Below are 16,949 nucleotides of genomic sequence, written 5' to 3'. Positions count from 1 at the left end.
GGAACTGACTCCCAGGGATGTAAATCTCCCTGGCAATGTAGGATATGACTCCCGGGGATGAATCCGGACCCGACAGCGTGTTACTGAGAACATCTTCTTGACCAAAAGGGGGATGCGAAATGAAACGAAATAGCTTCAGTGGCTGAGAGATTTCAAATGGAGTCACGAGGTCATTCTGGTGGACATTCTTACACATTATATAGATAACACTTTTTAATTTTTAATGTATTGGAATAGCTAGATGTAAATACCTGAAACTACCAAACTCCAACCCAGTAGCCCTTGACTCTTGAAGTCGATTGTACAACAATGTAGCTTTCAAGGGGTGACAGTGTGATTGTGAAAACCTTGTGGATCACACTCCCTTTATCCAGTGTATGGATGGGTGAGTAGAAAAATGGGGACAAAAACTAAATGAAAAATAGGGTGGGATGGAGGGGGGATGATTTGGGTGTTCTTTATTTTTTATTCTGATTCTTTCTGGTGTAAGAAAAATGTTTAAAAATAGATTGGGGTGATGAATGCATAACTATATGATGGTACTGTGAACAGCTGATTGTACACCATAGATGATTGTATGGTATGTGAATATCTCTCAATAAAACTGAATTTAATTTAAAACAAAGTAAACAGACGCACTGTAGCATAAGCTAATTTGACATACTTCACAAGAACTATTCATATTTGAAACAGGAAAAAAGTAGGTCACTCATTTCTAACAGTTGATTAAGGTGTTCTAATATTTCATTTCCCTGATCCACCAGCTCTGTTGATTCATTTGATGCATTGTTCACCCTATTTTCAAGAATTCTGACTCCTTGAAGGGAGAGAAATGAGGTACATGCTGCATCTGTACCTTATGCGCAAGACCCCAAACATCTGTAACACCATGTATGTATATAACACTGAAACAAAAGCATCTTGAAATATTTAACTATACATGATGCACTGCCGTTTTATATTCTACTTTTCTTTTGGTTAATGCTGGTCAGCTAAAGAGTTGCCAATCACAATTTGATCAACAGACGTAGTTCAACACACCTCATGGGTGAGGAAACACAAACCTATAGATGTTGTCTTGCCCATGACACAAAAATCAGAAGCAGTGATAGCCATGCCATGCCACCAGTGTCTCCATTAAATCTTGGGTGACTTTTTACTTACCTTACAACCCTCTGCAAACTGACCCCAAACTACTTCAATGTCCAGTCACTGCATTCAGTTACTGCAGACTGGCTTCCACCAAATGCCCTAAAATAAGGCCACCAACACCTCACATCTTACAGGTTCCACTGCCAGAGATAGAGTGACACTTTCTACCACAGAATGAGAAAAGCCCAAGAAAAGGGATCTAACGTGTTTAACATGGATCAGGTAGACCAATACATGTCTAACCAATTGGGTATAAGGACCAACAAAAACACGAGAATGCCCATCTAGAACAATAGAGGGGAATGTAGTCAGACAAAAGAATAGATGTACACTAGAAAAACACACCAATAAACTATTTTTATCGACATCTCTCGACTATAGCAAATAATTTAAAAGAGGCTGCTTAAAGATAAAAATGACAATGAGCAGCATTATTAATCAACTCCCAAAGCAAGTGGTTTCATCAAAACATTCGTACTTAGATCCTTTTAAGAGGCGGGCTAATCAACAACACTATGCCAAAATATATAAGTAGATTTTAAGTCAGATTTGAAAGCCAAAATAAGCAATTCCTTCATAAAGTTATTAACTAGGACCAAGGCATAAGAATTCACTTAGACAAACAGCTTTCATGGCCTAACTAAAAATAGGATAGTTCATAAATTTTCAAACCTATTTTACTCTGCTGTTGACAATAGCCCTTGATCTTTGACTGGAAAACTTAACAAAACTTTGACATTCCCAAATGTTAGTTTTATAAGTCATTGAAAATCACTATAAATTTAGCATTATTTCTCAAATCTGGATAGTTATCTCATTCTGAATGCTTAAACATCTAGGTCACAATTTGAAATACCAGTAGAAAAAATATTCATCTTTAGGCAGGTTGTATAGTTACCACATGCCAAGAAACTGACAAGAAAATTTAAACATTCAGAGCACGAAATTACTTCAAAGCATTATGAAACTTTAACACATTTTCCTAAATTTTAGTAACTCCAACTTGTAAAACTCCAGGAAAACATAATTACCATAAGGATTGAGATGATTTAAGCTAACTCAAATTTTTTCTGATTCCTGGCATCAATACTAGATTTATAATTTTATTATAAAAAGTTATTCACAGTGAGATCTACACACATATACAGAATTATTATATTTAAATTCATATAGAATATTTACAACTTTAAGTTACACTTTTGAAATAAGAAGATGAAGTAAAGCTTAAGTTTTACAACAAAGAAAAGAAAAATACAAGACAAAAACAGACAGGGTTAACAGTAAGAGTATGACTGTCTGTTCTTGATGGAACACGTGGAAACTTTTTGTTGGAAACCTACATCTTAATCTGATTGTCCAAATCATTAAAATATGGATGACTCAGTGCCATTTTGCCAGAAATTCGTTTGGCAGGATCATAGACCAACATTTTCTGGGGGTAAAAACAGAAAAAAAAAAAAAGAAAAAAGTGTTTACTTAGGATATGAACCAACTTAAAAAGAACCTCCATGAACCCTTAACTTTTCTACAAATAAGCAATAATCTAATAATTTTAGTGAAAATCTAATAAATGAACATTTTCATTCGTCCAACACCAAGCCACATAAATGTTTCATCCTTCAGACTTCACCTTCTAGCTCTAGAATAAAATTTAAATCATAGATACCTCAATAGACCTCTTTGTTATACAAATTATGGTCAGACACAAGCATTCAGAGATAGCTTTAAAAACCAACATAAATTTAGGAAAGATATTTAGATAATTTTATTTTCTTTGAGAATTAAATGGCCACCTGAGTTATTTACAACATTCTTGAAATGGTGGCAGCTTCCAGCAAGTTTCAATAAAAATAACCAGAGTACAATGTATGATAAACATAGCTACAAATGGATCACTAAGTGAATTATGGCCAGACAACCTAGCATTAAGATTAATTTACACATTACAAGAAAGAGCTAAATAAAATTTAGTATTGATCTTAAAGTCAAATTGACAGACTAGACATACTTTTACTAACTAGTTATGATTTGAACTTATTATGTAATAGGCACTATATTAAGAGATTTACATATATCATCTTATTTAATCCTCACATCAACAGTTAGGTATTAATTCCATTTTACAAATGAGGACAAACTCTAAGAAGTAACTTGCCCAATTTCATAAAGAGCTAGGGAGTGATAAAACCAAAATTTGAAAACAAGTTTAATTTATGATTTACAGAATAGTTCTCAATTGGGATGATTCTGCCCCTCAGAGGACACTAGGAAATGTCTGAAAGACATTTTTCATTACTGAAACTGATGGGACAGGAGCGGATGAGGCAGCATGGGAGGCTGCTAAACAGCCTACAATGCACAGGACAGCCCCCAGCAACAAAGAATTACACAGTCCAAAATGTCAATAGTGGCTAGTTTGAGGAACCCTGATTTACAGCATTTGACTTATTTCATTAATTGAAGTGAAAATCTTTTTATTCAAGAATTGCAGAAGTTAAAAAGGCAGATTGGATCCAGAACATGGAAGGATCTTTGAATCAATTCAACAATATTAATATACAAAACATTTAAATGGCAGATAAAGGACTTCGGGCTTCACTCTAAGCAACTGGGAAATGTGAGTATGATTTGGTGGCATGATTTAAGATTGTGAAAGGAGCCCAGAGACCAATTAGAATATTTATGATAATGTACAATAGACTTTTGTTTAATAAATTGTCCAAATCTTAATTTTTCTAAACCTTAATTTTAGTCTTTTTTCTGATATCACACTACCTAAGATTTATAAAAATTAGTCCCTTTTAAATGCTCAAGGTCTAAATACTGACATAAAACAAACTTCCAGAAGCATGCCTAGAACAATCATTTTTATTTTAATAGTTTTTATTTTCATTTTCCTTTTAAAGAAAACAATTGTAAGTTGTAAACGGCAATGTAAGAGCAGAAAAATATTTTTAAAACTATATTAGCCTTCCTAATCTTTCTGATGTGGAAACTAGGCAGAGTGAGAAATGGAGTTCATGCAGTAAAATGCTTTAAGAACACAAAATATCAAGCAATAAGGAAAACACCTATGTTCTAGGATAAATTAAATAAGGGGATCCACAGTTAAAACTAAGACCAAAAACACTAGAGAGGAAGCCACAACAACTCAATAACTTAAAAAAGTACATCAACCTTGTTTCACGTCTTCAAAAGAAGTTTCTTTAAAACTACTTATCCAATAATAAAGACAAAACTAACGCTAAGACCCCTTCTCAAAACCACTAGGTTTCTTGATCCTAAAATGGAGATAGTAATACAATAGACATAAAAGATGTAATAATGATGTGCCTAGCTTAATAAATGTTGGTTTTCTCCCCATTTTCCAGGTAAAAGAAAGATGATTGAGCTCATTCAGAATCATTAATAACATTAATGCCAGTATAAAATGCGCTCCTTACCGAGAGCAAATCCAAGCCATTTTCATCCAAGTTTTTGACATGAGATGCCAGGCTTCCTGGTTTCCATTTGGGAAATGTATTCTTATAATCTTGTAAAGATTCCACTTCTGGCCATACCTCATTATTGGGGGTACCCAAAGCTCTAAAAACCACAGCAAAACAAAAATTAATAGTTAAAACATAAATATAAGCTCATTGTTATATACATGCTGTCTTTATTATTACTCAACTTTAAAATACCTGAAAATCCTGAAGAGTTGATCAATTTCTGAATCCCCATGGAAAAGTGGTTTCTTAGTTGCTAATTCTGCGAATATAGTGCCTATACTCCAAATGTCAACTGGAGTAGAGTAGCGAGCTGACCCCAGCAATACTTCTGGAGATCTATACCAGAGTGTTACTACCTATCATAAAACAAATTTTTACATTTAATAAAATGGTGCATTAATTATCTAAATTTAAACATGTAAATTCCACTTGCATAGTCCTTTTAGTAGGCTGTATGATTGTCACTGATACTATTGTCAGTTAACTATACACAAAATATTACATTGAAAACAAATATCTCATTTACTAACTTCTATTCATGAGGGAAAAAGGAAAAAGTCCTAAGTCTTTTCTTGCTTTCTTGCTTTTCAAATCCTTAAAGTGAGAGGATCAGAACAGTGAGGTAGAGCCTTATCCTTTCCAGAAAAAAAAAAAAAAAAAAAATCCATGACTGTACAAAATCCAGGTCCTGCTTCCAAGCTAAAATGGTAACTAGAAACATGAAGTTTATTAGTGTTCTAGAACTTAAGGAATCATTTTAGCATCTATAATTTCTCAACATGACTAAAAATATCACCTCTAACATAGAACAAATTTAATGAGATCAATATCATTTGTTTAAACCAATGGGAACCAAAGAATCTTAATTTATTCATAGGGAGATAAGATAAAAAGGGATGACAGCAAGAAGCCAAAACAACTAACCAAACGAACATGTTATAATAAGTTTTGATCTGGGGATAGTCTGTGCTCAATGGTAGAAAACTCCACAGAAAACAGTTTTCCAACAATTCTTTACTATTCCATTCAACATTCTTTCTCTCCAGAAATACCAAACGAAATGCAAAGTCATCAGTTAATAGCATTGACAAAACCTGATGTTTGGTAGCTTCTAAATGTATTTGAAATAGTATCCCTTAAAGCAAAATATGTCTTTCAACCAATAAGGGTAAAATCAGTTGACAGAAACTACATGGTAATTTGAACAGGGAGATTTTAATATGAAGAATTATTAACTATAATGGGATTAGAGTAACAAGGAATTGGCTAGTAAGAAATACTAAGAGCTCAAAAAATATATATATAGAAGGAAAACCCCTTCCTCCTGTGATGCCTCTTCAGCACCCTCTACTGATGAAGCTTAACATCGTACCGGCTGGTAAAGGAAAGGTACAAGTTCCCAGTTTCATTTTCACATAGCATGCAATGAAGGGTGAATTTGGACTGAGAAGCAGTAAATTGATATTGGCATTGAGTGGAAATCATTTTTATTGAATATTTCTGGACTTAAAGAACAAATATAGAAAATAATCCAGCAATCACACGTACACTCAAAAGCACACATACACAAAAAAACCACCCAGAAAAAAATAAATCACCTATTCTACTTACTTCATGTGTATATACTCTAATAGGTATTCCAAAAGCTCTGGCAAGCCCAAAATCGGCCAGTTTAATTGTTCCTTTGTCATCAATCAGTAGATTTTGAGGTTTTAAGTCTCTGTGAAGAACTCTTCTAGAGTGACAAAACACAATCCCTTGTAGGATTTGGTATAAATAACTCTGGAGAAAAGAATATATAAATTACAAACTTAATAATATCACTAATGATTTCCTAGATAATTTTGGTAGGTTCATTTTAAAGACGGAAAAGGGTTTCAGGCCATTTGAGACAAACAAGAAACATTTGGGGGTAGGAAGCCCATTATATACAATATCATGTTTGTATACCCAAGACATAGATGTTCACCTTATGGACATTCATTTTTTATATCCATTTAGTCTTCTTATCCTTATTTTGTGTCCCTAATCCTTAAGTCACAAGTTAGTTTTTTATATAGAATGTTTCTTGAACCTTTTACCAACTCCATTTCTATCTTGAATAAAGTTGACCTTTTTTTATTTTCATCTTTACACATTCATTTCTTCTCTGGAAATAATGGTTACAGATTTAAAAATAAATGACAAAGAGGATACTATGATTATATATTAAAATGAACACAACTATTATAAACTGCTGCAAAGTTGAGATAAATGTTTTACAAGACACTCTTTGCTAAGCAATGTATTTGACATTTGCAGTAACAAATACACAAAATCCAACTAGTTGGAATAATTGCATAGAATTTTGAAAAAAGTTGGATTTGTACCCCAGTTCTTATAACATACTAAATCTTCAAAGTATTTAGAATTTAAGACAAAAAAGGTGGGAAATAACCTACTAAAAAGAAAAATATTTTCATGGATTTTTCTAATATTAATGGTATATACCATTAGTAAGTCAAAAGACCAAAAAAAAAAGAGGAGTAAAAGGCATAATATTATCAGCATGTTAACCAATAAGAGACTCAAAGAGACAAGTGAAAAAAGACAACATCCTAATAGAAAAATCAGTAGATAAAAACAGGCTGTTTAACAACTGGCTAAATATGAAAATAAAAACTTAAATGTCAAATGATATGAAGTGTTGTGGTTTGAATGTGTATGTAACCCAGAAAAACATGTTTCTAAATTTAATCCATTCTTGTGGGTTTGAACCCATTCTAAGCAGGAACTTTTGATGATATTACTTCAGTTAAGGTGTGGCCCACCTCAGTCAGGATGGGTCTTAGCCTATTACTGGCTCCTTTATAAGCAAAATGAAATTCAGACAGGTAAGAAAGCCAGGGGAAGCAAGAGCTGAAGGCTAAAGCACCCAGAAGGGAAGGCAGAGGCCAGCAGCAGCTGCCATGTGCACTGCCACGTGACAGAGGAGCCCAGGACCAAGGCTCCCTGGCAGCTAGACACAGAACGCCAGTCTTGGGGAAAAAATCATCACCTTGGTGAGGTTTTGATTTGGACTTTTTCCTAGCCCCCAAACCGTGAGTCAATAGAGTCCCATTGTTTAAGCCAACCCAATGCATGGTATTTGCTTGAGTAGTCAAAGAAACTAAAATACATGCCTTTTTTTTTTCCAAATGAAAGGGCATTGGAAATATCTATAAAAATTTTAAATGTAGACATCTTCCAACCCATCAATTCCAATTTTAAGAATTCATCCTATTAAAATACCCACAATTGCACACAAAGATAAATATATACAAGAATAACCATTGCAGTATTGTTCACAATAGCAAAAATCATCAATCAATCAATCAGCAATATGGAACTGGTTTAGAACATTACATCAAAAAAAGTAGACAGATACACCTATATGTCTGACAACATTTTACGCAACAAAGCAGGGGTGGGGTAATATGTACATATTATCACATTTGTATAAAAGAACTTATGTTTATCCATGTCCAAAGTGTATGTACAAGTGTCTATAAGATTACAAATAAAACTAGCAGAAATGGTATTGGTAGTCAGTGTGAGGATAAGACACTACCTTTATACACTTCAGTACTTATTTTTAAGCAGTCATTGTACATTTATAATTTAACTGAGATATAATAAATATCTATAATAAACTAACCAAAATACACTCATAACCATAACAAATGAACCTGACACCACCCTGCCAAAGGCATTTGTTACTTTGTTATACATCATCTGAGTGCCAAAGAAAGACCAGAATGTCCTTGTTTCCAACAGTCTAACATGTATGTATATATCAGTTTTATGTTATCTCAGGCACTATTTTTCACTTTACTTAACTAGAAGCTCTATCTAGCAAAATGGGTAACAGCAGTCTTTATCCATGGACTGTATTGGAGGAAACAAATTATTCTTTTGTTCCTCATTCTACTTTCTAACACTTCCCCACCATATTCGATAAAACACAGGGACTACATGCAGTCCATTTTTTCTGGTCACAGGGCATAAATATTAATCAAATTAGATGAGCTTCTTACCTTAACAAGTGAGGAATCCATAAACTGACCAGGTGGAATAGAATCCAAGTATTTCTTGAGATCCATGGAAAGGAATTCAAAAATGAGATATAGCCTGGAATCCTGCATAAGCACATCTTGAAGACTGAAGAATAAAACAATTATTTATATATATATTTATATATATATTTTGTTGAATATATACATATAAATCTAGCAAATATTTTTAACCTCTCTCTGCCACAAAATAAAACTACTTCCCTAAATTTCATAGTGGCTATCATAATAGGTAGGCCAATAAGAAATTTACAATATCAAATACATATTGTATGGGACAGAAGAGATGGAGAACATCTTCCTTAATAGAGAAAATCTTAGTACAAAACTAAACTTTGAGAAAGGACTCTCAGAGCAATTTAAAATAAAGTCTTATTATATAGATGGTGCCAACTATTACACAACCTGTATTCCAAAAGAACATTCCTAGGTTGGCTGTTTAATGCTCAGTCATCTTTCCACTGAAGTAAATCATAGAAATAAATTTTATATAGTATCTGACCTTAACAACTGCTCCCTATCCATCCATACCCCAAGCAGAATGCAATTAAAGCCTAGCTTGGACTGTTAGAAAGACAACTACCCCAAAATACCAATTCAAATACTTGGAGAAGAAAAAAAGAAAAAAACTTTTCTTATACATTTACCTACCTACCTGTCTCAGGACTCTGACTGACTAATGGATCTTCAGCAGATTAGAAATCAGAGAGAAAGAATTAACAAGGTTCTATGAAAAGAGCTTCCTTTTCTCCCATGGCCCCTTTACCTTGGTTTTCCAGCACCAAATACCAATTACATCCATCCATCTACTGACACTGACCCTGCTTTGAAAGCTTACTCTCTTACCTATGCCCATGATTCTCAATTCTGTTGAGCAAGGTTACACCAGAAATTAAGCAAAATGTAAAAATTTCCACAGTGAAATTTGCTTTTGAAACGTTAAGTGGAAAATGTTTTAAATTCATATATTATACCATACCTGACTATATTTGGATGACGAAGTTCTTTTAATAGGGAAATTTCCCGAATTGCAGTACTAGGAACCCCTTCCTCTTCACTTTCTAGTCTGATTTTCTTCATGGCTACCACTTGACCTGTAGTTTTGTGTCTACCCTTATACACAACTCCATAGGTACCTGAAATAGACAAAGTACATATCTGCTATGTGACACCCCCCAACAACTAAAAAAGATTTTTAAAAATTATTGAATCCCATAAGGTGTCACATGATAGAAATGTCCACTGGGGCCAAATGGGAAGTATTTTACTAATAATTATACCCTCATTGCTTCCAAAAAAGCAATTGTGGGTAAGTACAACCTAGCACAGCTCTAGTTAAGAAATAAAATTCAGGTGGTCATCAGACATTTGCCATTTCAATCACCATTAATTTCCCAGCATATTTTAGAGAAAATGGATCCTTTGCAAACTGAAATTTATCTCCTGCCAGATATTCTAAACAACAAAAAAGCAGCATAAAATATAAAACATAAAAGATTTGGACTCGGGAAATACTTTCAGAAAAATGTGAATAGAATGTTTTATGTTTTGCAATACACTGTTTCACATATCTCAAAATACAGTGACTATCCTTATCCAAAAAAGGATGGAGATAAAAGAAAATAAAGACTGTGTTCCTGAAGAAACTAAATGTAATAAAGCTCACAGTATCTACCACACAGTAGGGCAGTCTCTCACACCCATTAGGAACACTGCTAAATGGCCTGACTCCGATACATGGGCTTCAGACAGTAAACAGCAATGCCAATACAAGGGAACTTAGGGGGAGGGCAAGGGGCAGGCAAGGGGCGGTGGTGGTGCAGTGAAAGGAAACAGTGTTAGCTTTAGAGCTCGATTAGTCACCTAAAACAAGTTCATGCACATGCTGTATTTAATCCCCTAGATAAGGTCCTGAAGCCCATAACTAAATGCAAAATGTCATTGGATAGGCCTTGCTTTTTGTGATACCAGTTTAACTTCAAAGGAAGGTACAGAGCATTTTTCTTGGGAGACAGTTTACTGTATAGCTTTTGTCAGATTCCCTAAAAGTGGCAATGTCTCAAAAAATGCTAAGAGTGACTGACAAATTACCAACAAATTTATTTAGAATACTAAAGGCAGTTTAGCCAATGGCAAACTGATACTACATAACCTTTGTTTTAATAATTTTTTTAAAGAGAAATTCTATACAATAAACTATATCTGCCTAAATACTGGTTTTATTATTTTAGACATAACTTGTTATTAAATCCATTTCATTCTATTTTGACTGAATTTTGGATAAACTGTGACTTTTGGATTATCCAAAATTATCCCAGATTTGAATTGACTATATTTGATCCTCAGAACAATCCTGAAGTAGGCAAATCCTCTGCACACTTAAAATCTATATACTTTTGGATGTAAATTATACTTCTATTAAAAGCATAAAATCCCAAAGTAGGTGAGCCAGTACCATACTCATTTAATACACTGTTAAAGCAGACTTGGAAAGATTACTCATTTGTAAAATGTAGTCAAATAAGCATTTAATGGTAAATTTAGGACTAAGATTTTTTTCTAGTATTCCTTCCACTCCCTCATGTGATCCTAAATCATTTTTATAATTTAATCACAATTATATTAACTAGTGGCCAGCACTCAGTATATTTTGAATAGAATTTTAGAGATTAGTGCTCTGCAAGTCTCTTCTCCATTTTTGAACCATTATCACTTCTCATTGAACTACTAGAAAGAGGATTAAACCATTCTACTGGTTAATCACCAAAAATTATTCATGAAATACCTGGTATGTGCTATAAAATGAACTAAGAATTATACATACAAAAATATTTTTAAATAGCTTACTAAGTAACTAAGGAGGCAAAAGATTAGCTCCATATAGAGGCTTTTTAATAGTGTCATACAAGTAAAAGCAATCTTAATACAGAAAAGCCTGGAAGGAGACCAGTCTAAGACTAACCAAAGACTTATCCCAGGAAATAAAGGAAAAATAATGTTGGAGATGGTCAGATTATGGATGCCTTGAATGGTATCAGAAAACCTTCATTCAATAAATATCTATAGAGTGCTGACTAAATGCCAGCCAAGGTTCCACACCAGGGGTATAGCCACACTAGAGTCTAAACGGACATCAGTTCAAAACTAAGACAATGCTCCGATTTTCGTAATTCGGAAAAGAATAGACAGCAACTTTGTAATCTTTCAAATAAGAACATTCTGGGTGTATTTAAGAAATGTATTAGGACTTCAAAAAAACTTAATGTCAAGGGGGGAAAAGGCAGCGTGATTGTTCTAGATGAGAAGCCCCTCTGGAGCTTATGGTATAGCAAAGAAAAAAGATACTATAAGTAACAAAAAGGGAATTAAAAATGCTCTTGGACTGGAGCAAGGATATTAAAAATGAAGCCAATAGAGAGTAGTTTCCAGGAAAAAAGAACAGCCACTGCCAAAGACCCACAGCCCAAAAAATAGGGTTTATTTCAGGACCTCAAAGAATCTCAATTGGAAAGCAAGTGTCATTAGATGAGGCTGGGAAGGGGGCTATGTGGAGACCGCAGTTGTAGTATTTGAAGTACTCAAATAAATGTCTCATTGTATTATATTTTGTGGTAGGTAAAATTATTCCCTTTTACAGAGGAAGAAACTGAGGTCCACAAGTTAGAGGTTTGCCTCTGTCACATTGCTCAAAATGAAGAAGAAGGAGAAGAACATGGGTCTTGTGACTCCACTATATATAATAGACTAAATTTAAAATTATAGTCTTAACTCTCCAATTTGTGATAGCAATTAGAGTAACTTTCTCACGAGTCAAATCTGTAGTCTCCTGTATAAATTTGGAGTTTCAAAGTTTTAAAGAAAAATATTGTTATACTTTAAGAATGCCTCCTCATTTCCAAACTAAAATCAATACTCATTAAGTTATCCAGAAATTAAGAAATATAATCTACAACACAAAAGACATTAACCATGGTGATCAAATTTACAGCAAAATTAGTTTAGTAGAATGGGTATAGTAAAATATTTAAATTAATTTTTTTCAAGAAAATAAATATTTACCATTTCTTATACAGTTGGGGTTTTTGAACACACTAAGAACATAGATGGACATGTGCCTCATACATAAGGTAGATGCTAATGGCAAATTATCTTATCATTTGTTCCTGGAGTTTGGAACATTACTATCAAAACTCCTATACTGAAATGCAGATATTCTGTTGCAGAAAACAGGCAAAGGGATATTTTTACCCTTCATCATTAAAAACCTTAATATGGCAACAGTACCACAGAAAAAGAATGGATGATTATACACAAAAGTTATTGGTTTTAGAACCACTTAAAGGTATACATATGACAGGTCATCTAAACCAAGGGTGACCAAATCAAAAATCTATTTAAATTAGTTTAATATTGAATTATTGCAATCTGTTTAAAAAGTTTAGGTAAAAATATTTATTATCCTAAAAATAATTGTAGGAGACTAAAAATATATCATGAATTTGACACATAATTCCACTGCCATAACCCTCTCAACAACACACAAGTTATCAACAGTGTTTTCAAAATTCAAATATTGCTCAAGTGTTTAATATTAAAACAATGTAAAAAATGAGAATTTTGGGGGGGAGGGAGTGGTCAGGGGGCTATACATATTAATTTCTATTCTCTGGAAATATGATCATTTCTGTGATATTTAGGTTATGAAAAGAAAATACATATTTATGCATATAAGTACTGGAAGATACCTTGGCAGTTGGATTTTTTTGCATGTGCATTCTCTTTATCATTTTTTCTATGCATCTGCTTTATTTTCTGTTGTGATAACATATATAAAACATAAAATTTGCCCTTTTAACCATTTTTAAAAGTACAGTTCAGTGGCATTAAGTATACTTTTATAGTGTTTTAAGCAATTACTCCCCATGTTCCCTTCCCCCAGCCTCTGGTAGCCTCAAATCCATTTCCTGTCTCTGAATTTGCTTATGCCAGATATTTCATATTAGTGAAATCATACAATATTTATCCTTTTGTGTCTGGTTTATTTCATTTAGCATATTTTCCATGGTTCAGCCATGTTGTAGCATGTATCAGAACTTTATTCCTTTTTATGGCTGAATAGTATCCCATTTGCATGGGTATACCACCTTTTGTTTACCCCATCCATTTATCTGTTGATGGAAACTTGGGTTGTTTCCACATTTGGCTATTGTGAATAAAGCTGCTATGAACATTGATTTACAAGTATCTGAGTCCCTGCTTTCTGTTCTTTGGGGTATATACTTGGTGGTTGAATTTTAATAAACATGTACACATTTCTTCAAGTCATGGACATTGGAGCAACACTAAATCATTTTTAAACCTTTTATATTATTAAAATCACTCACCTTCCCCAATTTTCTCTATTTTGGTATAGTCTTCCATGGTTACTCAATAGGTACTGTAGATCCTAAAACAAGGGGAAAAACTGATTTGATTACATGCCGCTAATTCAAAGGGTGGTTTTAAGTATGAAGAAGATATTATATGTGAAGTATTTAGCAATGTCTACTGCCATATTATATAGTATTCCATAAATAGGAATTATATTAAGACAATATTTACAATAAGGACACCTGCAGTAAGACTTTCCCACTCTCCTCAGCTTCGAAAATATTGGAAATATTTGTATACTCTACACCAGTGTAACATTTAGCTTCTCCGATCCAGATTAATCCTCAAATTCACACATCAATTTATCCATCCTTTCCAAATCAAAACCAGAAGTACGTAACACTTTCTAAGAAGCACGAGTGTGCACCAGGGTTACACCCAAATATATCAACAAATAATGTTATTTGACTAAATTTGTATTGCTCTGTTTATTTTTATGAAGATAATTAATTCAAGAAAAAATGTTCCAAAGAATAGGGATCTAAAATGTGACCAGGCTGCTCACCCATTAGAGATTTTGCTTAAACCCAAAAACATTTAAGTGTTTACAGTTGCTCAAGTGAGTTTTAATCTTTCTTCTTTGCTTATAAGAGTCACATAGACAAACATGCTTATATATTACAAGACTCGTGAGGTATTTTGCAAAAGTAGGAAACATCACTGACCACCCTAGAAGGAAAAGATGAAAAGTGCAATTTCACAAATAAAATTCTAATTATACCTTAACAACGTCAAGAACCAAGTAAAAACACAAATACTAAATCACAAAGAATGGTTTAAAAAAAAAAAAAAGCAGACTTGCTGATGGCCAGACACTCAAGATTCTCTCAGCTGGTTAAGTTTGCCAATGAAACAAAAATCCAAAGTAAAAAATTCATAAATCCAAAGTATAATTACATTGATGTCTAACACACTCATGGCTGATGATAAAATCACTTAAGGGTCATTCTGAGTGACTGACTCTTAGAAGTTCTATTTCTCACGTTCATCCTCAAAGAAAAATCACGCCAGGAAGTAGTAAAGATAAATATTTTTAAGTGAACAAAACCGAGCGTCAATCAATAATTTATAATTTTACGAAATGGCAATGGACAATTTAATACAATTATCCTTTCCTAAGTAACCGGATTTAAAATGCCTAAAACTCAATAAAATTGTTGCGCTCACTCTAAACAAATAGCTAAAAACTAACTCCATTTCAAAGCCGAATTCAATTAGTCTTCCATTTTCCAGCTGTAATAATTTTCAATAAAGCATGCTGCATCAGAATGCCTTCTGATTCTAACAGCTGTAGTATGTAAAATACCGTCGCCTTGATTTCCCTACCCAGAGACCTCCAGGTCCTTAAAGGAAGCCATGCACACTAGTGACTTCAGAAATGGATATTAAGAATCATACCAAATGGATATTACAGGTATTAAGAACACGTTTCTCTCTCGCCATTTCTTAGCTTTCCACCTTTTGCCAATTACATACTAACAACCACGAATACATAGTAAAAACAAAAAAGAAATTCAAGTTCCTCTGGCTCTGAACCTTGGCTGTGTTCTTAAAAGTTCCGGTTAGGCAAGGGACATGAGCACAGCGGGAAGCCCTAGAAAACCTAGAAGTCCGTCGGATGGGTTTCCCGGATTCCAGGGGATTAGGGACTGGAGTGGGCACCTGGTCCAGGAGCAGTCTCGCTTTGCAGCCCCGGAGCAGCAAGGAAGACTGCGCAGGCGGCAGGCCGCAGCCCCGGGGCCCAAGAGCGAGGCTGACACTCCGCGTCCCCGAACCTATGCGCGGATTTTGCTTCAGTACGACTTGCAAGGAAACCAGAAAGCCTCCTCCGCCAGGTCGGCGGCCTCTTCCTGAAAACAGCCGACCCTGACCTCCAGAAGGGAACTCCGAGGCCAGGGCAGCCCCAGCGCTCTCCCGAGTAAGCCCACCAGGCTGGGCTCCGACAAGCCTCCCCCTAAAGCCCAAGACCCAAGTCCCGAGCCCCAGGCCCAGCGCACCCTCCGAGGCCCGGCCTTGCCACGCACACCCCAGCTCTCCAGCCGGCCTTCAATACTTCCCCTCCCAAGGCCCCCGAGCAGGCGCTTGCCGAGTAGATGCGCCATAGGCATGACCCTGACCCCAGCAACTCTACCGGCCTTATTATCCGACGGCGGCGGTGGTAGCAGCGGCAGCAGCTACCACTTCTGCGTCGCTTTCTCCCAACTTCCAAGAGCCAGGTTTGAAGCAAAGTGAGAGCAGTTTCAAACTCACCGCGCTAAAGGTTCTCGGATTCACCAATCAGAGGGCCGGTAGACTTTCAAAGCAGCCAATGAGAGCACAATTACGCCAGGACTAGGTTTCCCGGGTGGCTAGAGCGCGAAAGGAGGAGGAAACGGCGGCTGGAGAAAAAGCAGGAGGGCGGGCGCCAACTGAGTCTCTTTATTCGCTGGGAAGCGTCGCCCTACTGTTTCTCGTCATGGGAATCTACTATTCGCACCGGGTTGTTTTCTTTTTCCTCTCAGAATTGGTGCAATTTAGAAGTATTAACATGTCGGAAGTAAAGTAGTTATTTTAGGTTGAAAAAAAAAAAGTATTGCACTCAATAGTTTATCACACTTGCATCGAGATTCCATTCCTTTCACTTCTAATGCTTAAAGCTAATGTATATTTATGTTTTTCTGTATTAAGTGGTTTGCTGGATGAGCCCTTTTCTCCAAAGGAGCACATTTTCAGTTACGTTAAGAAGATGGTAAAAAAAAAAAAAAAAAGGAAAGACCTAAAGATCTAAAGGAAATTTTTTATATTA

At 34.9% G+C, this 16,949-nt stretch overlaps 1 protein-coding gene across 3 annotated transcripts; it reads right to left on the bottom strand.

Annotated features, from left to right (window-relative positions):
• Positions 1–641: 641 nt before the first annotated feature.
• CDK1 (cyclin dependent kinase 1) lies at positions 642–16,492 on the bottom strand. 3 transcript variants are annotated; one of them, XM_037804510.1, is made up of 8 exons: positions 16,415–16,492; positions 14,119–14,180; positions 9,714–9,870; positions 8,699–8,822; positions 6,255–6,425; positions 4,836–4,999; positions 4,596–4,737; positions 642–2,584 (listed from the first exon to the last, which is right to left on the bottom strand). In XM_037804510.1, the coding sequence occupies exons 2-8, from the start codon at positions 14,153–14,155 to the stop codon at positions 2,489–2,491; spliced, it is 891 nt and encodes a 296-aa protein (XP_037660438.1). In that variant the 5' UTR covers positions 14,156–14,180; positions 16,415–16,492; the 3' UTR covers positions 642–2,488. The 3 variants fall into 3 exon arrangements, 2 of the variants coding, with proteins under 2 accessions (XP_037660438.1, XP_037660437.1); XM_037804509.1 differs by lacking the exon at positions 16,415–16,492 and adding an exon at positions 16,300–16,376; XR_005211864.1 differs by lacking the exons at positions 642–2,584; positions 4,596–4,737; positions 16,415–16,492 and adding an exon at positions 16,300–16,376 and having other exon boundaries at positions 4,870–4,999; positions 6,255–6,378.
• Between the last annotated feature and the right edge of the window lie 457 nt (positions 16,493–16,949).

Source organism: Choloepus didactylus, chromosome 15, assembly GCF_015220235.1.
Source record: "Choloepus didactylus isolate mChoDid1 chromosome 15, mChoDid1.pri, whole genome shotgun sequence".
NCBI classification, from domain to species: Eukaryota; Metazoa; Chordata; class Mammalia; order Pilosa; family Megalonychidae; genus Choloepus; species Choloepus didactylus.
This window is presented reverse-complemented; position numbering and strand designations above follow the sequence as displayed.